Source organism: Arachis ipaensis, chromosome B5, assembly GCF_059453495.1.
Source record: "Arachis ipaensis isolate K30076 ecotype BB chromosome B5, ASM5945349v1, whole genome shotgun sequence".
Classification (NCBI taxonomy): Eukaryota; Viridiplantae; Streptophyta; class Magnoliopsida; order Fabales; family Fabaceae; genus Arachis; species Arachis ipaensis.
Genome location: NC_142440.1, coordinates 2,050,531 through 2,067,344, shown reverse-complemented (window position 1 = coordinate 2,067,344; position 16,814 = coordinate 2,050,531). Strand labels below are relative to the sequence as shown.

The following is a 16,814-nucleotide window of genomic DNA, read 5'->3' as shown; positions in this document are numbered from 1 at the left end:
ATGGAATAAACAAATTCTGTTCGCAATGAGATATTTCTTGTAGAGCTTTTTGGCCATTACCAAAGTAATATTTCTGATAATGATTTTCTAAATAGATATTCATAAGCTTGAAGAATGTATGAAACACAACAACAACAATAATTCTTGAAATAAATGGAACATTATATATCCCAAATTGGAGTTACAGAAGCTATGGAGACATAAATTATTTGAAAATTTTAAATATGTGGAACTAAATTATCTACTTATTTTAATAAAGAATAATGTCTAATATTCTAAATCAAAAACTAATTTAAAGACCAATTTAAAATATCACTCATTTTCAAACACAATCTCAAAGCTTAGTCATCCTTCGTGGTTCATAAAATAATTGGCTTCTAGACTTCTAATTTATGGTCTTATCTCTTATGCCACTATAAATACCTGATTGCTGAACTCATGTTCCTCTTAGCAAATATCAATGGCTTTGGATTCTCAAACCATATGAATTTCTGACTTCATTATACATTTATACCAGACTTCTAATTTGTGGTATATGACATTTATTTTATGTGATTTTTTGGTAATCAAGATAAAACTGTTTGTTCAAAGAAATAACAATGCATCTTAAAAAGGCAAAAGAAGAACAACATCATCTTATTACAAATTTGAAGTCATTGCTACTATTTTGATCATAAAAACAACAAACTAACTAACGTATAACTCTAAGCCCTGCTATAACCCAAGTTCTCTATATCCTATCAACTTTTGACTATTGCTTTAGCTATCATCACTCTATCATCATTGCGAAACCCACGACTGTAACTGAAAATAATTGGTTTCCCCTTGACCATTTCTATAAACTATGTTGAAGATGTGAAAAATTTTCAAGCCAGCTGCATTGCAAGCGTATGAAGTTGAATATACAAGGCCATGATTGGAAATTGGAACCATGCTATGATTAAAACATCACATTCTGCAAATATGAGGCCACAAGTCGCGATAGCAATCACTTGTGCCAATACTTCCCCCCATAGGCTGAACCCCTGAATAAATAAATAAGAAGATTTGTAATTTTCTAGTAAGGAATTAATCAACAATCCAAAGATCAAAACACATCAACGCATGAAAAGAATATGGTCAAGGAAGGATGCATACAAATCTTATAGGCAACTTTGAAATACAATTTCTTGTGCCTGGAAAAGTTCTGCTAGAATATTTGGTCATGTAAAAGAGGGTCATATGATTGAAGATATCACACACGTCTTATCCTAGCAATGAGTATTTTGAATTGTTTGCAATGGGGAAAAAGTCACAAACTCAGAGAATCAGAAGGTGATTTTGTTACTTAAAACACATTATATATATAGCTGAAGCAGCAAATTAAGGATTAATAGTGAAGGAGGGAAACTAAACTAAGATTAGAATGCGCTCCCAGATTAATGGAATGAACATGTAATTCAGGGCAATCTGCAATACACAAACTCAAGCATGTTACTGAAGTAATCTATTATTCAGATAAATTGGTTCTTTAAAAAATATATCACTTTTAACTAAATTGAAATTCATTTTGAAAAGAATATAATATTTTCTTTTATTCATTTCTGTTTCTTCTGCACTGTAGCTGAATATTGACTAATATATCTTACACATGCATCAGTTAAAAAATAAATAAATGAGAGAAGGAAAAATCTCTTTTTTTTTTTTTTTTTTTTACCAAAGATAGAGAAACTCGAACCCGCGACCTCTTAGGTAAGTATGGAAAGACTATGCCATTTGAGCTGTAATTCATTGGCATCCATAAATCTCTTGAGCTTTGCCTAAATGGAAGCGGCTGTTGATTCAACATATTTATGGCAAAAAGGATATCATCCTGTATTCCTGTTGATTTCAAAAAATCATATATCCGTCATAAGAGTTGATTGATTTAAAACAAAGCAAAAACAAAATGGAATTTGATCACATTAATAACAGGATGATAAAAATGCAACAGATAAGAGTACTAATATCTATCTAGAGTTCTATTTACAGTTTTACACAGACAGTGAGAGAGCGATGGTATTCAATGCTAACTATTCCATCCAATGTTTCTGACCTCATGATCAGGGTTCAATCATCATCCATTTTCACATTTTGTACCAATGAAAGAGCCTTTCAACCAGATAGTCAAATGTATCAGCTTCAGCGAAATGATGATGACGTCGATCTCTTCTTAGCTGCCATGATCTCCATTTGGATCTGATTTTATCTACGCACATTGATTAAGTTTTAGTTATGAAAGGCGAGACACTAATTCACACAAACATAAATTAATGGTAAAAACAGAATAAAGGGATGAATTTATACCGGAAAATGTTTCTTGACGAATGGGAAACAATTTGAATTGTGGGATGTGAGCAATGTTTTGCCAATCCTCTCCTGTTACTCTGGTGCATCGCTTCTGCAGCTCCTTATGACACCCACCAATAGATAGCTCACGCAAGTTTGTCAGGTTTCGGAAGCTACTGGGCAGTGACCTTAACCCCTCACATTGGAGTTGTAACTTTTGAAGAGAAGTTAAGTCCCCCAACCACTCAGGAATTGAATGTAAGTTACGCGCATCCAAACTTTGGAGGGAAGGGACATGTTGTAAGCCTTCTGGCAATGTATCACAAGAATAGATGTAACTATGACGAAGGGAAACTAGCTGATTCATGCTACTCGGTAGAGTCACCAGCTTTGGACAGTATATGATATCAAGGCGCTCCAGACAAGTTAGATGTCTCACACCTTCAGACAAAGATTTCAGTTCCTTACAACAACCAATAATCAAAGTTCGAAGTGAACCCAAACCTTGCACCACGTTCTCTGAAAAAGACTCGAGTCTATCAAAATAGTAGAGTTCTAACTCTTGTAGTGAATTGAGGCTGCCTAGTTCATGGGGTAATGCCTTGAGTGTAGGAAAGTGTTTAATATGGAGGACCTTAACACGATGCATATTCTCCACAATAGCTTCCGGGAAAGACAAAGCCATGTCTTCGCTATCACCATGATCAGAGTCTGACTCTGTTCCTTCAATACAAATGTGCTCTAGAGATGGAAGGAGTGGCAATTTAATCTTAGGAACACAAGAAACGTTTATGCTAGAAAGAAGTGGAAGCATTTCTACTCTTTTGTCTTGTACCATCCCTTCCAAGTTTGGCAACTTTGATAAGGTCAGGTCCTTCAACGATTTGAATGCCTTCTCATCCACGCCATCATATGAGTGCTCATCGATGTACTTCACATCTTTCATTCCAGATATATAAAGAACGGTTAAATGTGGTAGTTTACCAAGCGGAGGAAGGTGCTTGCAGTTCTTGCAATCATAGAGTATCACCATAACTAAGCTGGAAAGAATTGAAGTATTTTGCATCCAGCTAGGCAACTCTACTCCGCTGTAACCATTCATCCCAAAACTCTTGAGATTGGAGGGAGGCTCAAGGGCTTCAAGTATTCTCTCAGCATTGGCACCAAACCTTGAATCAGAGGAGCCCCATGACAGGTATAACTTTTCCAACTTCTTCTTAGCACTCAAATTAGCATCTCTAGCATCACCCTCGTTTATGACATTTTCAATCCCCTTGATGTGTAGTTTGCCTCCAAGCTGTAAATCACGTAACTCTGACAACCCATACCCTGCCTTTTTATCCACAATAAAAAGATTCAATGTTCTCAAACATTTCAACTCGCCGATAGTCGGAGGCATCTCTACTAATGAATGACATTCTTCAATTAGGAGATGTCTAAGATCCTTCAATTGTGTTACGTGTTTGGGCAAACAAGAAAGATTTAGACAGTCTTCTAACTTCAGAATCTGCAATTTTTGTAACCTCGAAACACATTTAGGCAGTGTTGTGATACCACTCCTACGCAGATTTAGGTACCTCAAATGCGTTAAACTCTTCAGTGCTGAGAGTTGAGAAGCATTTGTACGTAGTGCACGGAGAGAATTGAATGGTGGCAACCCATTAAGATTGCGATGATCATCTAATGGAAGAAGATTAATCATACTCCTCAAGGATTCAGCTTTCTTGAAGGGATCCATGTTTACCTCCATCTCTGGTTTTAAACAAGTGACATGGTGGACCCTTGTAGACAAATTGGTCAAGCTTGCAGACTCATCATAAACTCTGCACTCTTCTCCCATTATGGATTGGGCAAGTTCATGAAATAAATCATGCATCTTGAATGTAGTTCTTCCCAATTCATCAATCTCAACTTCTTGGAAAAATGATCTCTGACATAATTCCTCCCAAGCCACATTACCAACATCCTCAATCTCCAACTTCCCTTTGGATTTGATCAAACCATTGGCCATCCAAAGATGAATAAGTTGTTCCTTTTCCATTCGAAAATCTTCGGGGAAAATGGCACAGAAAGCAAAGCATTGTCTTAATGACAACTTCAAATTGAAGTAGCTGATTTTCAAAGCACGTACAATAATAGCATCATCCTCAAGTATGTCCCAAAACTTACTTTCCAATACATTCACCCACTGTATTTCCTCCTTTTTATTGCGCAAAAGGCTTCCAAGTGCTTTAGATGCAAGAGGGGAACCACCACATTTCTTTACAATCTCCTTGCCTATTGCCACAAGCTCTGTGCGCTCCACTTTGTCTGATCCAAATGCATGGTATTTGAACAATAACCAATTGTCATCCTCGGATAATGGTGACAAGTGATGAGCAGGGCATGTTCCCATGACAGATGCAACACTCTCAACTCGGGTAGTGACCAAAACTGCAGCACCTTTTGTCCCACCTCCGCAAAGCAAAACAGACTTCAAGTCCTCCCATTTGTCCGTGCTCCACATATCGTCTAGAACAAGTAAATACCTTTTGCCTAGCAGTATTTCTTGAACTTTGTTTTTCAGTGCTTCTAAAGTAGAGAGGTTTGGGTTATGTCCACTTATAGATTCCACAATGGACTCTAGAATTCTCATGGTATTGAATTCAGTGGAAACACAAACCCAAATTCTCAGATCGAAATGTTCAATTACCTTCTTGTCATTGTAAACCCATCGGACAAGAGTTGTTTTTCCAAGGCCCCCCATGCCAACAATTGGATAAACAGAGAGGTTGTTACTGCTATCAGCACTCCTTGAAAGAAACTCCACAATATTTTCTGTGTCTTGCTCCCTTCCATAGATATTGTGCTCCGTGATACCAGAACATGTCTGGCGCCATGCTTCATCTTCTTGTTGCCTCTCTGGAACTCTTCCACGCAATTCAAACCTTCTCCTTTCTTCATCAATTTGACGAAACCTGTCAACCATCTCTTTCATCCTCTTACCGATGTCTCGACGAAACATAATCGTCACAGGATCAAGACGAGTTAAGCACTGCTCACTGTGTAGACGGTTGGACTCTATTGAACATTCATCTAAGATATCATCAAGCACGTGTGCTGCATCTGAAAGCTTCTGCAGCCAAAGCTTCACAGCACGCTCTCTGATCTGCTTCTCTTCAGCATCTTGGAGCACTGCATGGATTGCAGCAAGGTTCCCTGACAGCTCTTGAATCTGCGAATGGACGCCCCAAAGAGTTGCAAGCTCGTCCTGAACAAAAGCTTGCAAGTTTTCAATCACCATTTGAAGTAGAGATTCAGCCATTTGAAAAGCTAGAACGAATGAAAGCTCAGATGTTGGACTGAATGCTATGCACATGCAAGTTGACAACGTGCACTACTAGGTCTCTGAGCTTAAAGAGACTGGTGAGGAAGGTGGATAGATCTACTATATTATGAAACTGTTTTTGAGTGAGAATGTGAATGCGTTGAACATGCAAGTTCACAAATTGCAATTTGAATCACTTTAACATAGTTTTGGAATCTCGTGCTCATTACTCCCAAAGAACGAGCCATTAGAAAACAAATTAGAAGAATAAAAAAATGATTGGGGTAGGCCTACCTTTCAAGAACAGAGGCATTTGGTGGGTGGTTGTGACAATTTTTTAGTATTTTTAAGCAGACCTTGGTAAACATAAGTCTTCCATGTGAGTATGCATATATACATATATGATTAGAGGTGAATTCTTACATGCTCCTAACATGTTTGTGTGTTACATGCAACTTCCATCTTTGCCATTAATTCTTGTAATCAAAGGTCGGAATGTTTTATTATAAAATTAACACATGTAATTAAGAAATTATGTTTAAATTAATTAAGTTACAATATCATCCTCCTTACTTTCCAACTCCAAACCTCCATAAGTCCTGGCCCCCATGACCAATCTCATCAGTCTCAAATTAACAGAAAAGACAAATTCTTTGGAGCTATCAGATCATATCTATTTATTATTTTTTATAAATTAAAAGAGAGAACAAAGTGGCCCCTCAAAGCTATTTGCCATTTTATCTCTTCTTGTTGTGCCATCTAAGCCTAATTCATTACATTCCCGCATTTCCCTTCCTTCCTATTACCTCAATTTAGTATACTACCAAAGACAACATTCACTACAAATGATTACAAAATATAATGTATTCTTTATTTCATGAGTATTAGTTAAACGAATATGAAATTAGCTAAAGTTCCAACGTAGTATGTTGTCTCATAAAAGTCAATGGAAAACACACCAGAGCCACTTTGCTTGACGGGCAGAATATGAGAAGGTGGTACTTCAATGCAAAACTAACAGCAAAACACTTCTTCAAATATGTGAAGTTGAATATGAAAGGTCAAGCAAGTTGGGAATCTTGATAGAACCGGAAACTACTTTCTTCAAGTGTGATTGCATGGACTCATGCCTACGCTGCAACCTCAGCTTCAATGAAAAAAAATGAAGAGATTTCTCAGTATGATTGAACATAGAATTTTCAGGTTGTAGAATAAGCCAAAACAGTATCATGCTACAAATGGATGCAAATTTTATGAACAACGTTGAAGTTCAATTTTGCCATAATTGGTCATAGTAAACAGGGTTATATGCGTGTGGAAACACAAACTTTATCATTAGTAAAGAATATTTTGCTTTGTTTAAAAAAGGAAGAAACACATTATTTGAACGAAGTAATGCGAGGAATATACTAGATAATAGATGAATGCTGATTGTAGTTGCTAGTTGAAAACAAATGTAGAATAAAAACATCATCCACACAGAACTAATAATATGGAGTGGAGTGAAAATCTAAATCATGTAAGTTTGTTTTATAAAATCATGTAAAAAAGGAACAAATGAAGAAATATAAGTGGCACAGACTGTATTAAAAATATAGAGAGAATGGAGAGGTATATAGTACATGCTCCTCCCTGTCTTGACCAAATGCATAGTGTTTGAACAATAACCAGTTTTCATCCTCAGATAAAGGTAACAAGTGATGAAACAGGAATGTTCCCATGATGGAAGCAACACTCTCAAGTCGAGTGGTAACTAGAATCGAAGCAACCATTAGTTCCACTTCCACATTGCAAGGTATACTTCAACTTCTCCCATTTATCTTGATCTTCATTCCACACATCATCAAGAACAATCTAGCACTTTTTGCCTAGCAACTCTTCCTGAACTCTCTTTTGCATCACTTCCAGAGTAAATAGGTCCGGGTTCTTTTTAGTGGCAGACTCTACAATTGACTTCAAAATTCTCATCATATTGAAAACACAAACCCAGATTCTAAAATCAAAATGTTTGATTACCCTTTCGTCATTGAAGACCCATGGAGCAAGTGTTGTTTTTCCAAGTCCACCAACCCCAACAATGGGATACACAGCAAGATCTTCACCATCACCATCACCAGCACCCGTTGAAAGAAGCTCCACAATAGTCTCTATGTCCTGGTGTCTACCATAAATTTTCTGCTCCGTGATGAGAGAACTCGTCTGGCGCCATTCCTCATCTTCTTGAAGCCTCTCTACAACCCCTGGCTGCAACTCAAACCTTCTTCTTTCTTCATCAATCTGGAGGAACCTATCTCTAGTAGCTTTCATCCTCTTACCAATATCAAAACGAAACAAAATCATCTCCGGATTGAAACAAGAAAAACAATTTCTGTGCGGGATTTGCAGAGCGTTGAATTTTATTGAACACTCATCCAGCATATCATCGAGCACGTGGGCTGCATCAGAGAGTTTGTTCAACCAATCCTTAACGGCATGGCTTGTTATCTACTTCTCTTCAGCATCTTGAATTACAGCATGGATTGCAGTGAGATTACTGGATAGTTCTTGGATCTGCGATTGAACGCCATAGAAGGCTGCGAGCTGGTCATGCAGAAAGTGTGCAAGTTTTCAACGACATTCCAAGTAGAGCATCGGCCATTTGCAGATATGAGAGCTACACTGCAACGAGAGAGAGAGAGAGAGAGAGAGAGAGAGAGAGAGATCGGTAATTTGACTTCGTTTGGTTTGGCTCTGCACTGAAGATTTCAATGGAGAACGTCATCTATGGTAACACGTAAACGGTGGCCGGAGGTTAAAACGCGCCACTCATTTTGGTACCGTTTGATAGTCATTCTTTCAAGTAGAAAGTCAAATCTTTTGACTTTGACAAACCAGAATCTCAAGATTAAGATTTGGAATTCACCTTTGGAGAAACTAGATTCCACGTCAACATAAATGGGCCTGGTAGTTTCTTTTCTTTTGTTGGTCCGCCTAGGCCCTTTCATGTCCAAAAACTACTACATAAAACTCAGGTGGGAATAAGGTTTCTGTTTTCTGGGTCTGGTCCTTTGTGGCCCACGGTCGTGAAAAAAAAAAATTTTAATAAACCAATTTGGATTGGTCGAGTAGTTAGTTTACTCATTCGCTTAAATAAGTGTTGTGCATATAGCAACTCGTTGGCCAGCGATAGACCTTCAAATAGAGCTCAGATCTGTGACGGATTAGTCCTTGACTTGTCGAATTAGAGAATATCGTAGGAAAAAAAAATCTCTTTTAATGAACAAATTTTTTAATGACTATTGGTTTGTAAATTTTCAGTCCCATTTTACATAATAAATTGGAAGATATTAAATTGTTTCTAATGTCATGCACATAAGATGCACTTCTTAACATCACCATAAGTCATAACTACATTCTAAAGAGAAATAGAGTTCAAATTGCTCTTGCCAACAACTTGTGTCCCATTTCTCATAAGAATTTCATGATTTTCATCCCTTAACTTCAGAATTTTTTGAACAAGTATTTGTCATGACAAACATGAATAGTTATACTATACCTGAATCAATCCACCAACCAACACCTTTTTAAAAAAAAGTTTGATGTAGCCAATAAATTTAATTAGGAAATGAGCTTGTTTATTTAAGTTTTTGGGAAAAAAATATATTTTCTTAGAAAAAAAATGAATACTTGTTTTATTTTTGTAGTCATTTATTTATGCTTCTAAAACTTGAAAGTAGGAAATACACCATTTTCAACGTTTTATGAGAAGCCGTTAAAAATAAATAATATAAACATTTATAACTGTTAATATTTTATGATCAATGTTTTGTTTCAATCTATCCTTACATATATTTAAAAAAAAAACAAATCTAACATTTTATATATATATATATATAGAGAGAGAGAGAGATAGAGAGAGTACAAAATATATTTTAGTTTAAATTAGATATTTTTATCTTATTAAAAATATTTATGTTGAGTATTGAATATTATTTTAAAATGTTAAAATGATATTTTTAAACAAAAATATTTAAAATATAAGTGATAATTTAATTTTATTTATTACTAATAATTTAAATGATTAAATTATTTATTTTTAATGTTAAAAATTAAAATTATTAAATAATTAAAAACAATCATATAATTTTTTTTTCAAATATAAGTATAATCTTTGTTGGAATTTTATTATAAAAAGGTTTATATGTTTATCATAGTTAAATAATTTACTAAATATGATTCCAATAAAAAAATTAGAAATATATTTAAATATAAAATACTTTTTATAATTTTTAAACCACACAAACAATAATTTAGCAGCTCAAAGTTGTTGACTTGCTTGCCTAGGATATAGGAGACCTAATTTGTGTGGTGGCATGCCAGCATTTTGCCACCTTAGAAGTTAGAACATATCTTCATACAACCTCATCATCTTTCGGCAAAGATATATATAGGATAGCATTAGCACACACCTTGTCTCATGAATATTCCATTCTTTTTTGGAGTGCATTCTTCAACCACAAATTTGTCTTTCTCCATTCTTTTATATTATTATAATCATAATAATAGATATATGTATATAAGCATTATTATTATTGTTATTGTTATTTCTCTTTACTTTAATTTTGATATACTATTAGTATAAAATAATTTTATATGAATATTTAATTGTATAATATTATATCAGTAAAAATAATTATTTTTTATATTAATCGTGTGAATAGTTATGGGTGGCAATATGCATCTTATTTGCAGATATCCAATCCAACCTCACCTAATTGGATTTTCAACCCGATCCACACTCCACAGCGAGTAGGGTAGGGTGCAGGTCCAGTAGAGACGGGTTGAGCCTCAACCCTACTCGACTAACTCACACTCTATGTATGAATATGTTATATAATTATATAAAAACATGTTTTAAGTAGATGTTGAACCAAAGACCTCTCACTAAATGCAAAAGATTCTTAGCCACTAAAAAAAGATCATTAATTGATAATTTAATATTTTTTTAACATAAAAATTAGTTCTATTTTAAATTATCATCAAATTATATAATAAATAATAATATTGCATCTTTTTTGTAACCCGCGAATTAAGAACAGATAGGATTAAGGTTGAGATATTCTCAACCCGCAAATAAAATAGGGTTGGGTTTATATAAAAAATTTCAACTTACGAATAGAGTTAGGGTTGACTTTAAACTCTACCCATTGCCACCCTTATGAATAGTCATTCAAAAAATTATATAAAATGTTTTATACTGTTATTATATTAAAATTAAATTCGTGCGATAATATATTAACAAAATTTAGCTAATATGTATTCTTATTATACATGATAAATTTATCATTAATAAAAAATTTTAAATATTTGTATTTATTAAATATAAAATAAATACATAAAAAAATTAATTTTTTTAATTTTCAATTAAAAAATTTAAATTTATAAACTTAACATACAAAATAGATAAACCCTAAAAAAAACACCTAATATGCGTTGTGACTTGTGACTTTGTATGTAAATCAAAAGTTTTGGTAAGATAAGATAACATTCATCTGCATATGATCCATGAAAATTGGTTGTCAAATTGTGACCTAATCGAAGCATCCAATTAGATCAAATCAGCCACAAATCTCACACCATCTAGTAGCCAGTGGCCACTGGCCTCACCGAACTTTATCCATTATGTTATTAAGGTTTATGGTCCCAACTTAATTACAACTATTATACTATTGTTGTATTAAAATTAAACATAAGATATCAAAATAAACTAAACAACACTCTAATTGGTAGTGATGAAGTCTTATCCTTTTTCTTTGTTATCCTTTTGAGTTTATTTAAAAATCTATTACTAATATTAGATATTTATTACCTGTAACTATAAACTAAAATTCGTTCTCTCAACATTCCCTTTCTTTTTCATGAAGATCAAACTTGAAGTTATTTAATTTTAGAGAAATAATTATTGAACACTTGAATTAACCAAAGATCAATGAAAAAAAAAAAACATAGAGAACAAATAATAAAAATAAATAATAAGTAAATAAATAAAAGTGAACATATGATAATATATAAGGACATGCCTAAATTGGAATCCAAGTTACTATAAGAAGGCTTGAATTGTAAGTCGCTCTAGTGCATGCCTATGGTTACAAAAATGTTAAAAATTCGAATAATGGTTTAGGAAAAATTTCAAGTGTACCGGAAACATCGGTGTTCCAGTTGTTATTTCAATTAATATATATTATATATATTTTTTATAATTTAGATAAACGGTTAAAATAATTGAAACACGGGTGTTTCCGGTACATTTGAAATTCTTCCAATGGTTTATGGGTCATGTTTTTCGTTCTATTCCTGTTGAGCAACTGTGAGAAACTCTTAATCATGGAAAATTTTTTAGAAAGAAACCAAATAAAAAATTATAAAATAAAAAAACACTATATTCAATTTAAAATTTTAAGATATTAAATTAATGAGCCTTTTATTTTATAAAATTTTCACTCATTTTTATTTTTTTTGATGTGAGACTAATTTCGTGTATTTCTCATATTTACAACATTAACAATTCTTTTACCAACATTTTTGAAAAAAAATATATATAAATGGAATACGTAAATTTAAACATACCTTTTTTCAGGATGTTCATATATACGATTGCATCATTACTCATTATTGAGTTTATTGACAATAATAATCAAAGTCGTTAATTTGAAAGTTTGATTATTATTATTATTAGGTCCGGTTTGGGTTGGCAACTATATATATAATATATCCGCTTTCCCCGGAAGAAATCATTTACAACTTGTTATTTTGTGGAAGCTAATTAAGGGTTATATTAAAAAATAATGGTCATTACTCATTACTATTTGTGTAACGTTGCGAGAAAGTAACAAGAGAAATGAAACATTATTCTTGTTTAATTATTACGATGGCCAGCCTAAATGGGTCAACATCATCACCATTCTAATTATGAAGAAACCAAAGGCATACCTAATTTGACAATTCCACTGTGTAATAATGACCATAACATGTCGTATTGTCTTAGGTCACGAATGGGAAAAAGTTTGTGATCAGATCTATATTTATTGCTCGGTGATTGTAGTAGGCCCATCTTCTTAATTATAAATTTATAATATAATATAATTTAGAGTAAATGTTTTTTCCGATTTCTAACCAGTTGTCTGATAGACTTCCCACCTCCTAAAAAATCTAAACACCAAAATCGATCTTTATCTATTTTGATATATGTACGTTATAGTTCCTATCTACTTTGAGTAAATACCCTTTTCAGTCTTTAACCAGAGAGTAAAACGTACATATACCAAAATAAATAGAGACCGATTTGGATATTTATATTTTTTAGGGGGTGAAAGTCTTAAGACCAAAAAGGACATTTACTCTATAATTTAATATTTTATGTTTGTCACTACTAATAATTTATTTGCTTCTTTCTTTTCAAAACAATCGAAAATCCAATCATATCTGATTTTCTTTCCCGTTATCATGTTATCACTTTAAATTGTTTATGACTAATATTCTTGTTATAGGATTAATAATATTTAAAATTACTAACACATTAATTATTAGTTGTTATTATCACTTTATTTTAACACTAGCTAGGTGCTTATATAAATCAATGCAAGTAAAATGACTTGTAACACTCTAGGAGATGGTTACAAATACAGTGCAAATAGATCACTTCTAAGTTCTAACTTCAAACCTAAACTTGTTAGTTTTAGAAATTCATAAGGTTGATGAAGAACAAAGAATGATAACATAATATTGATTTGGTTTATATGTTATAATTTGGCTTTATAAATTTCATGGATTTATTTAAAATTTAAGATTGATCGAATCTAACTCAATGTAAACTAAATAGTGTATATCTCCCAAATAATAGCATATGGAAAGGAAGATAGGAGTCAAATATAGCATTTCATTTAAATGAGACAATAAATTTTACTTAACTACTAAGGTAAGTTTAGATTGACTTTTAAAAAAATATTTATATCTTTTTATCTTTAAAAAAAAGCTTTTTTTTTATGGTGACCTTTAAAAAAAGTTTAATAAATAAGAATTATTTTATATTTGGATAAGTATTTTAAAAATAAATTTTAAATATAAAAAATGTAATTTTTTATTTTTTTTAAACAAGGTTTTGTTAGTTTTAAATTTTTTTATATTTTTTATAAAAAATATTTTTTATAAAGATTTATCTAAATATATCTAAAACTTAGTAATACCATAATAAATTTATGAAAGAATGAGAAAATAAAAAATGAATAATTTTCATTGTTTTGTTGTTATTTTTTATGAGAGAATAATATTATTTATTTATACTAATTACTAAATTGATTTTGAATTTTAAAATAAGCTAAAATAATCAGAATCTCTAGATGATTCTATTAAAGAAAGATAAACATAACTAACATAAAAAAAAATAAGTATATCAAATTTTGTTTCTAGAAAAAAAAGATAAGATAATAAATAAAAATAAAATAAAAATTTAATAATAACAAACGAATAATGCTACCTATTTAAGTCTTTTTGTTAATCAAGTTTAATCAAATTGGTCTAACATAACAAAAATTAGTTATGACTAACATTATTTTAATTTTTATTGTTTAACTTGGTTGAATTTAATTCATAAAAAAATTTAAATATGTAACAGTACTTATAGAAAAAATAATTTTTTTTTCAAATAAACCAATTCAAACCAACATTAAATTATAAGATAAACTACATATATAAAAAAATACAATTTAGTATATATTAGTCAAATTTATACGTGTTGAGATTGTGTGTCTTAATATCTATTTAAGGCCAAAATTAAATACTAAGTTTATAGTATCATAATAGTTATCAATATTTAAGAGAAATTATTTTTTAAAGAATTAAATAATTGTGATATATTACTGAATTGAATTTAATGTATCATGTAATTTACGTGTGTATTTAATTATGTAATATTATACTAATAAAAAAGATATTTTTATATTAATTAATTACATAAATAATTATCTGAAAAAATAAATGATTGTAAAATATTTTTACATTGTTAATACATTAAAGTTAGATTAATTTTAATAAATATTAAAAAATTTTGATATTTTTTAAAAATATTTGATGATTTTTAAAAAGATGTTTGTGTTTTTTAAAAGTATAAATTTTTTATTTTGTGTTTAGTAAATAAAAAAGATTATATGCTAAAAGTAACTAAAGTGAAGCTTTTCAAAGTTAACTTATACTTTTCAAAATTTAAAAGTCTAATATAATTTTATATATTAACTAATTTTCAAATTTAACACTTAAATTTATGTCTTTTATAATATTTTTAAATTTTAAAAGTTATTTTATTAAATGTAATTATTATTACTTGTGTTTATTAAAAATTATTTTTAATTTGATTTACTAAATATAAATAGTAAATACTACATTTTTTAAAAAATTATCTTTTAAAAATTAATTTTTATAAATTACTTTTAAAGAGTAAAAATTTTCCAAACTAAACCTAATTACAATATTAAAATTTTTTTCCTCAAAATTAAACTCCATATTATTATTAGAAAAACGAATAAAACATGAATAGGGACGCGGAATGAGAAAGGAGAGCGACATATGAGAACCCACAGGTTGGAAGCGAGAGCGTAGCAGAAAAGCAGCTATAAATAGATCCAAGAGTGTGAATCGGAGTTGGACTCCAAGACCAGAAAATACCCAAATCTTTTTTTATCTTTTTTAAAATTCAAAAATAAATATTTTATTTTTAAAAAATGAACAAAGAAAACGAGGCGGTGCCTCAAAACAAAGGTGCGCATAAATTAGGTAAAGGGTAGACACACAATTCCCCTATTTCTTTGTTGGCACGAATCGCATATAACACATCACAAATAGAGAGAAAGGCAAAACAAAAAAAAGGAGGAAAAAAAATAGGGGGTATCGTAGAGGAAGAAGCTCTGGATTCCGCCTCTTCCCGTCCTTCGAGACGGTGGTTATGCTGCTTATTTTTCAGGTCCTCTCTCTCTCTCTCTCTCTCTCTCTCTCTAGCTTTCTTATAACCGCTCTTTGTTTCTCTCTCTCTCTTTCTCCGACGCCAATTTGTTATTATCTTTTTATTCTACGCGTTTTTTTCAGATCAGATCTGATCTTCGTTTAGATCCTTATGATTTAGCTGCGCGGTTTGATTTTACGATTGTTTCTTTGTTAATTTTTTGTTTTGCTTTGGATTTCTTCGATTTCTGCTTGTATCTTTTCTCTTTGGACGGTTGCGATCGAGGAATGGCGTTCGGTTTGATTGAAGATCATGAGGATTGGTTTTGTACTTTTGTTTTATGGATTGTGTAAGATACCTCCGTGGTTGAATTTGGCTATCGTCATGTGTCTGGATAGTTTGTTCATTAGGTTTGTGACTTCTAATTTGAGCTTCGGAGATAATTAGGGTTTGGGGATTGGGATTCTGGTTGCGTTTGTGGTTGTTGGACAATTATTGGCGTCTGAACTCTCCTGTACAATTTTGTTTGTTAGGTATTCTTGGTGTGTTTTATCATCTATCTTTTTTTCATATGAAGACCTGGAAATCTTGCCTGATTACCTTTACAATTTTGCTGTTGAAACGTGAATTCAGTTTTGGGATTCAGCTTGGTCTATACATGATTGGTTTTGTGGAGTCAGTACTTGCATAGTTTCGTTACTAAATAGTAAATATTAATCCGGAAAACGTTCACTTGTTGGATAGGGTTTTTCTAATTTCACTGTTTTTATTAGAGCATCTGAAGCTATAAGCTGTCTAATTTCTGTCACTCAGCATTCTGTTGATACTTTTGTTTTTGCTCTTATTAATATAGGGAGACATGTTAACAATGTGCATTCTGGGATTTATAATCCAATCTAAGGTTTGGACCCGGTTATCTGCTGCAGGTTGGCCTGAATTTGAATCCAAGTAGTTGTGATATATTTTCCCAGACATGGAGGGAGTTAGTTTCTCGACGAATTGCTACCAGTATCGGTTTTTTGCATTCCAAGAAGTGCTCGACTGGCGGTTCTTCATCATCGGAAATTTTCTTCTGGTTTCCTTTGTTAATTGCACTTAGTGTTCTGCTCCCGTTTAATGATCGGCACAGGGTACGTGATGCTAGTTTCTTCTGATACAGGTGCTGCATCTTTAGTGCACTTGTACAAGTAAGAACTTTTTCTTTTTCTTGTTTTGGATGACACACCAATC

At 31.9% G+C, this 16,814-nt stretch overlaps 1 protein-coding gene, 1 non-coding gene and 1 pseudogene across 5 annotated transcripts; 1 reads left to right on the top strand and 2 right to left on the bottom strand.

The window, feature by feature from the left end:
* Positions 1 to 580: 580 nt before the first annotated feature.
* On the bottom strand, positions 581 to 5,785 carry LOC107642398 (disease resistance protein RGA2-like). 3 transcript variants are annotated; one of them, XM_088489130.1, is made up of 5 exons: positions 2,326 to 5,676; positions 2,075 to 2,227; positions 1,697 to 1,860; positions 1,138 to 1,449; positions 581 to 1,025 (listed from the first exon to the last, which is right to left on the bottom strand). In XM_088489130.1, exons 1-2 carry the CDS (start codon positions 5,663 to 5,665, stop codon positions 2,106 to 2,108), a joined length of 3,462 nt encoding a protein of 1,153 aa, XP_088345256.1. In that variant the 5' UTR covers positions 5,666 to 5,676; the 3' UTR covers positions 581 to 1,025; positions 1,138 to 1,449; positions 1,697 to 1,860; positions 2,075 to 2,105. The 3 variants fall into 3 exon arrangements, with proteins under 3 accessions (XP_088345256.1, XP_088345257.1, XP_088345255.1); XM_088489131.1 differs by having other exon boundaries at positions 1,396 to 1,449; XM_088489129.1 differs by lacking the exon at positions 1,138 to 1,449 and having other exon boundaries at positions 2,326 to 5,785.
* An 838-nt stretch (positions 5,786 to 6,623) lies between these two features.
* Positions 6,624 to 8,252, bottom strand: LOC110271685 (putative disease resistance protein RGA4; annotated as a pseudogene). The gene is made up of 2 exons (XR_015883799.1): positions 7,237 to 8,252; positions 6,624 to 6,761 (listed from the first exon to the last, which is right to left on the bottom strand). The product of XR_015883799.1 is annotated as a putative disease resistance protein RGA4 (transcript).
* A 7,036-nt stretch (positions 8,253 to 15,288) lies between these two features.
* Positions 15,289 to 16,556, top strand: LOC107642397 (uncharacterized). The gene is made up of 2 exons (XR_015883819.1): positions 15,289 to 15,605; positions 16,511 to 16,556. It is a non-coding gene; the product is annotated as an uncharacterized LOC107642397 (transcript).
* Positions 16,557 to 16,814: the final 258 nt, after the last annotated feature.

Excerpts from the sequence above, each read along its gene's own strand:
- LOC107642398 (XM_088489129.1), bottom strand. The coding sequence starts at position 5,665 with ATGTGCATAGCATTCAGTCCAACATCTGAGCTTTCATTCGTTCTAGCT. Across the intron at positions 2,228-2,325 it reads TCGTCAAGAAACATTTTCCG|ATAAAATCAGATCCAAATGG; the intron begins GTATAAATTCAT and ends CAATGTGCGTAG.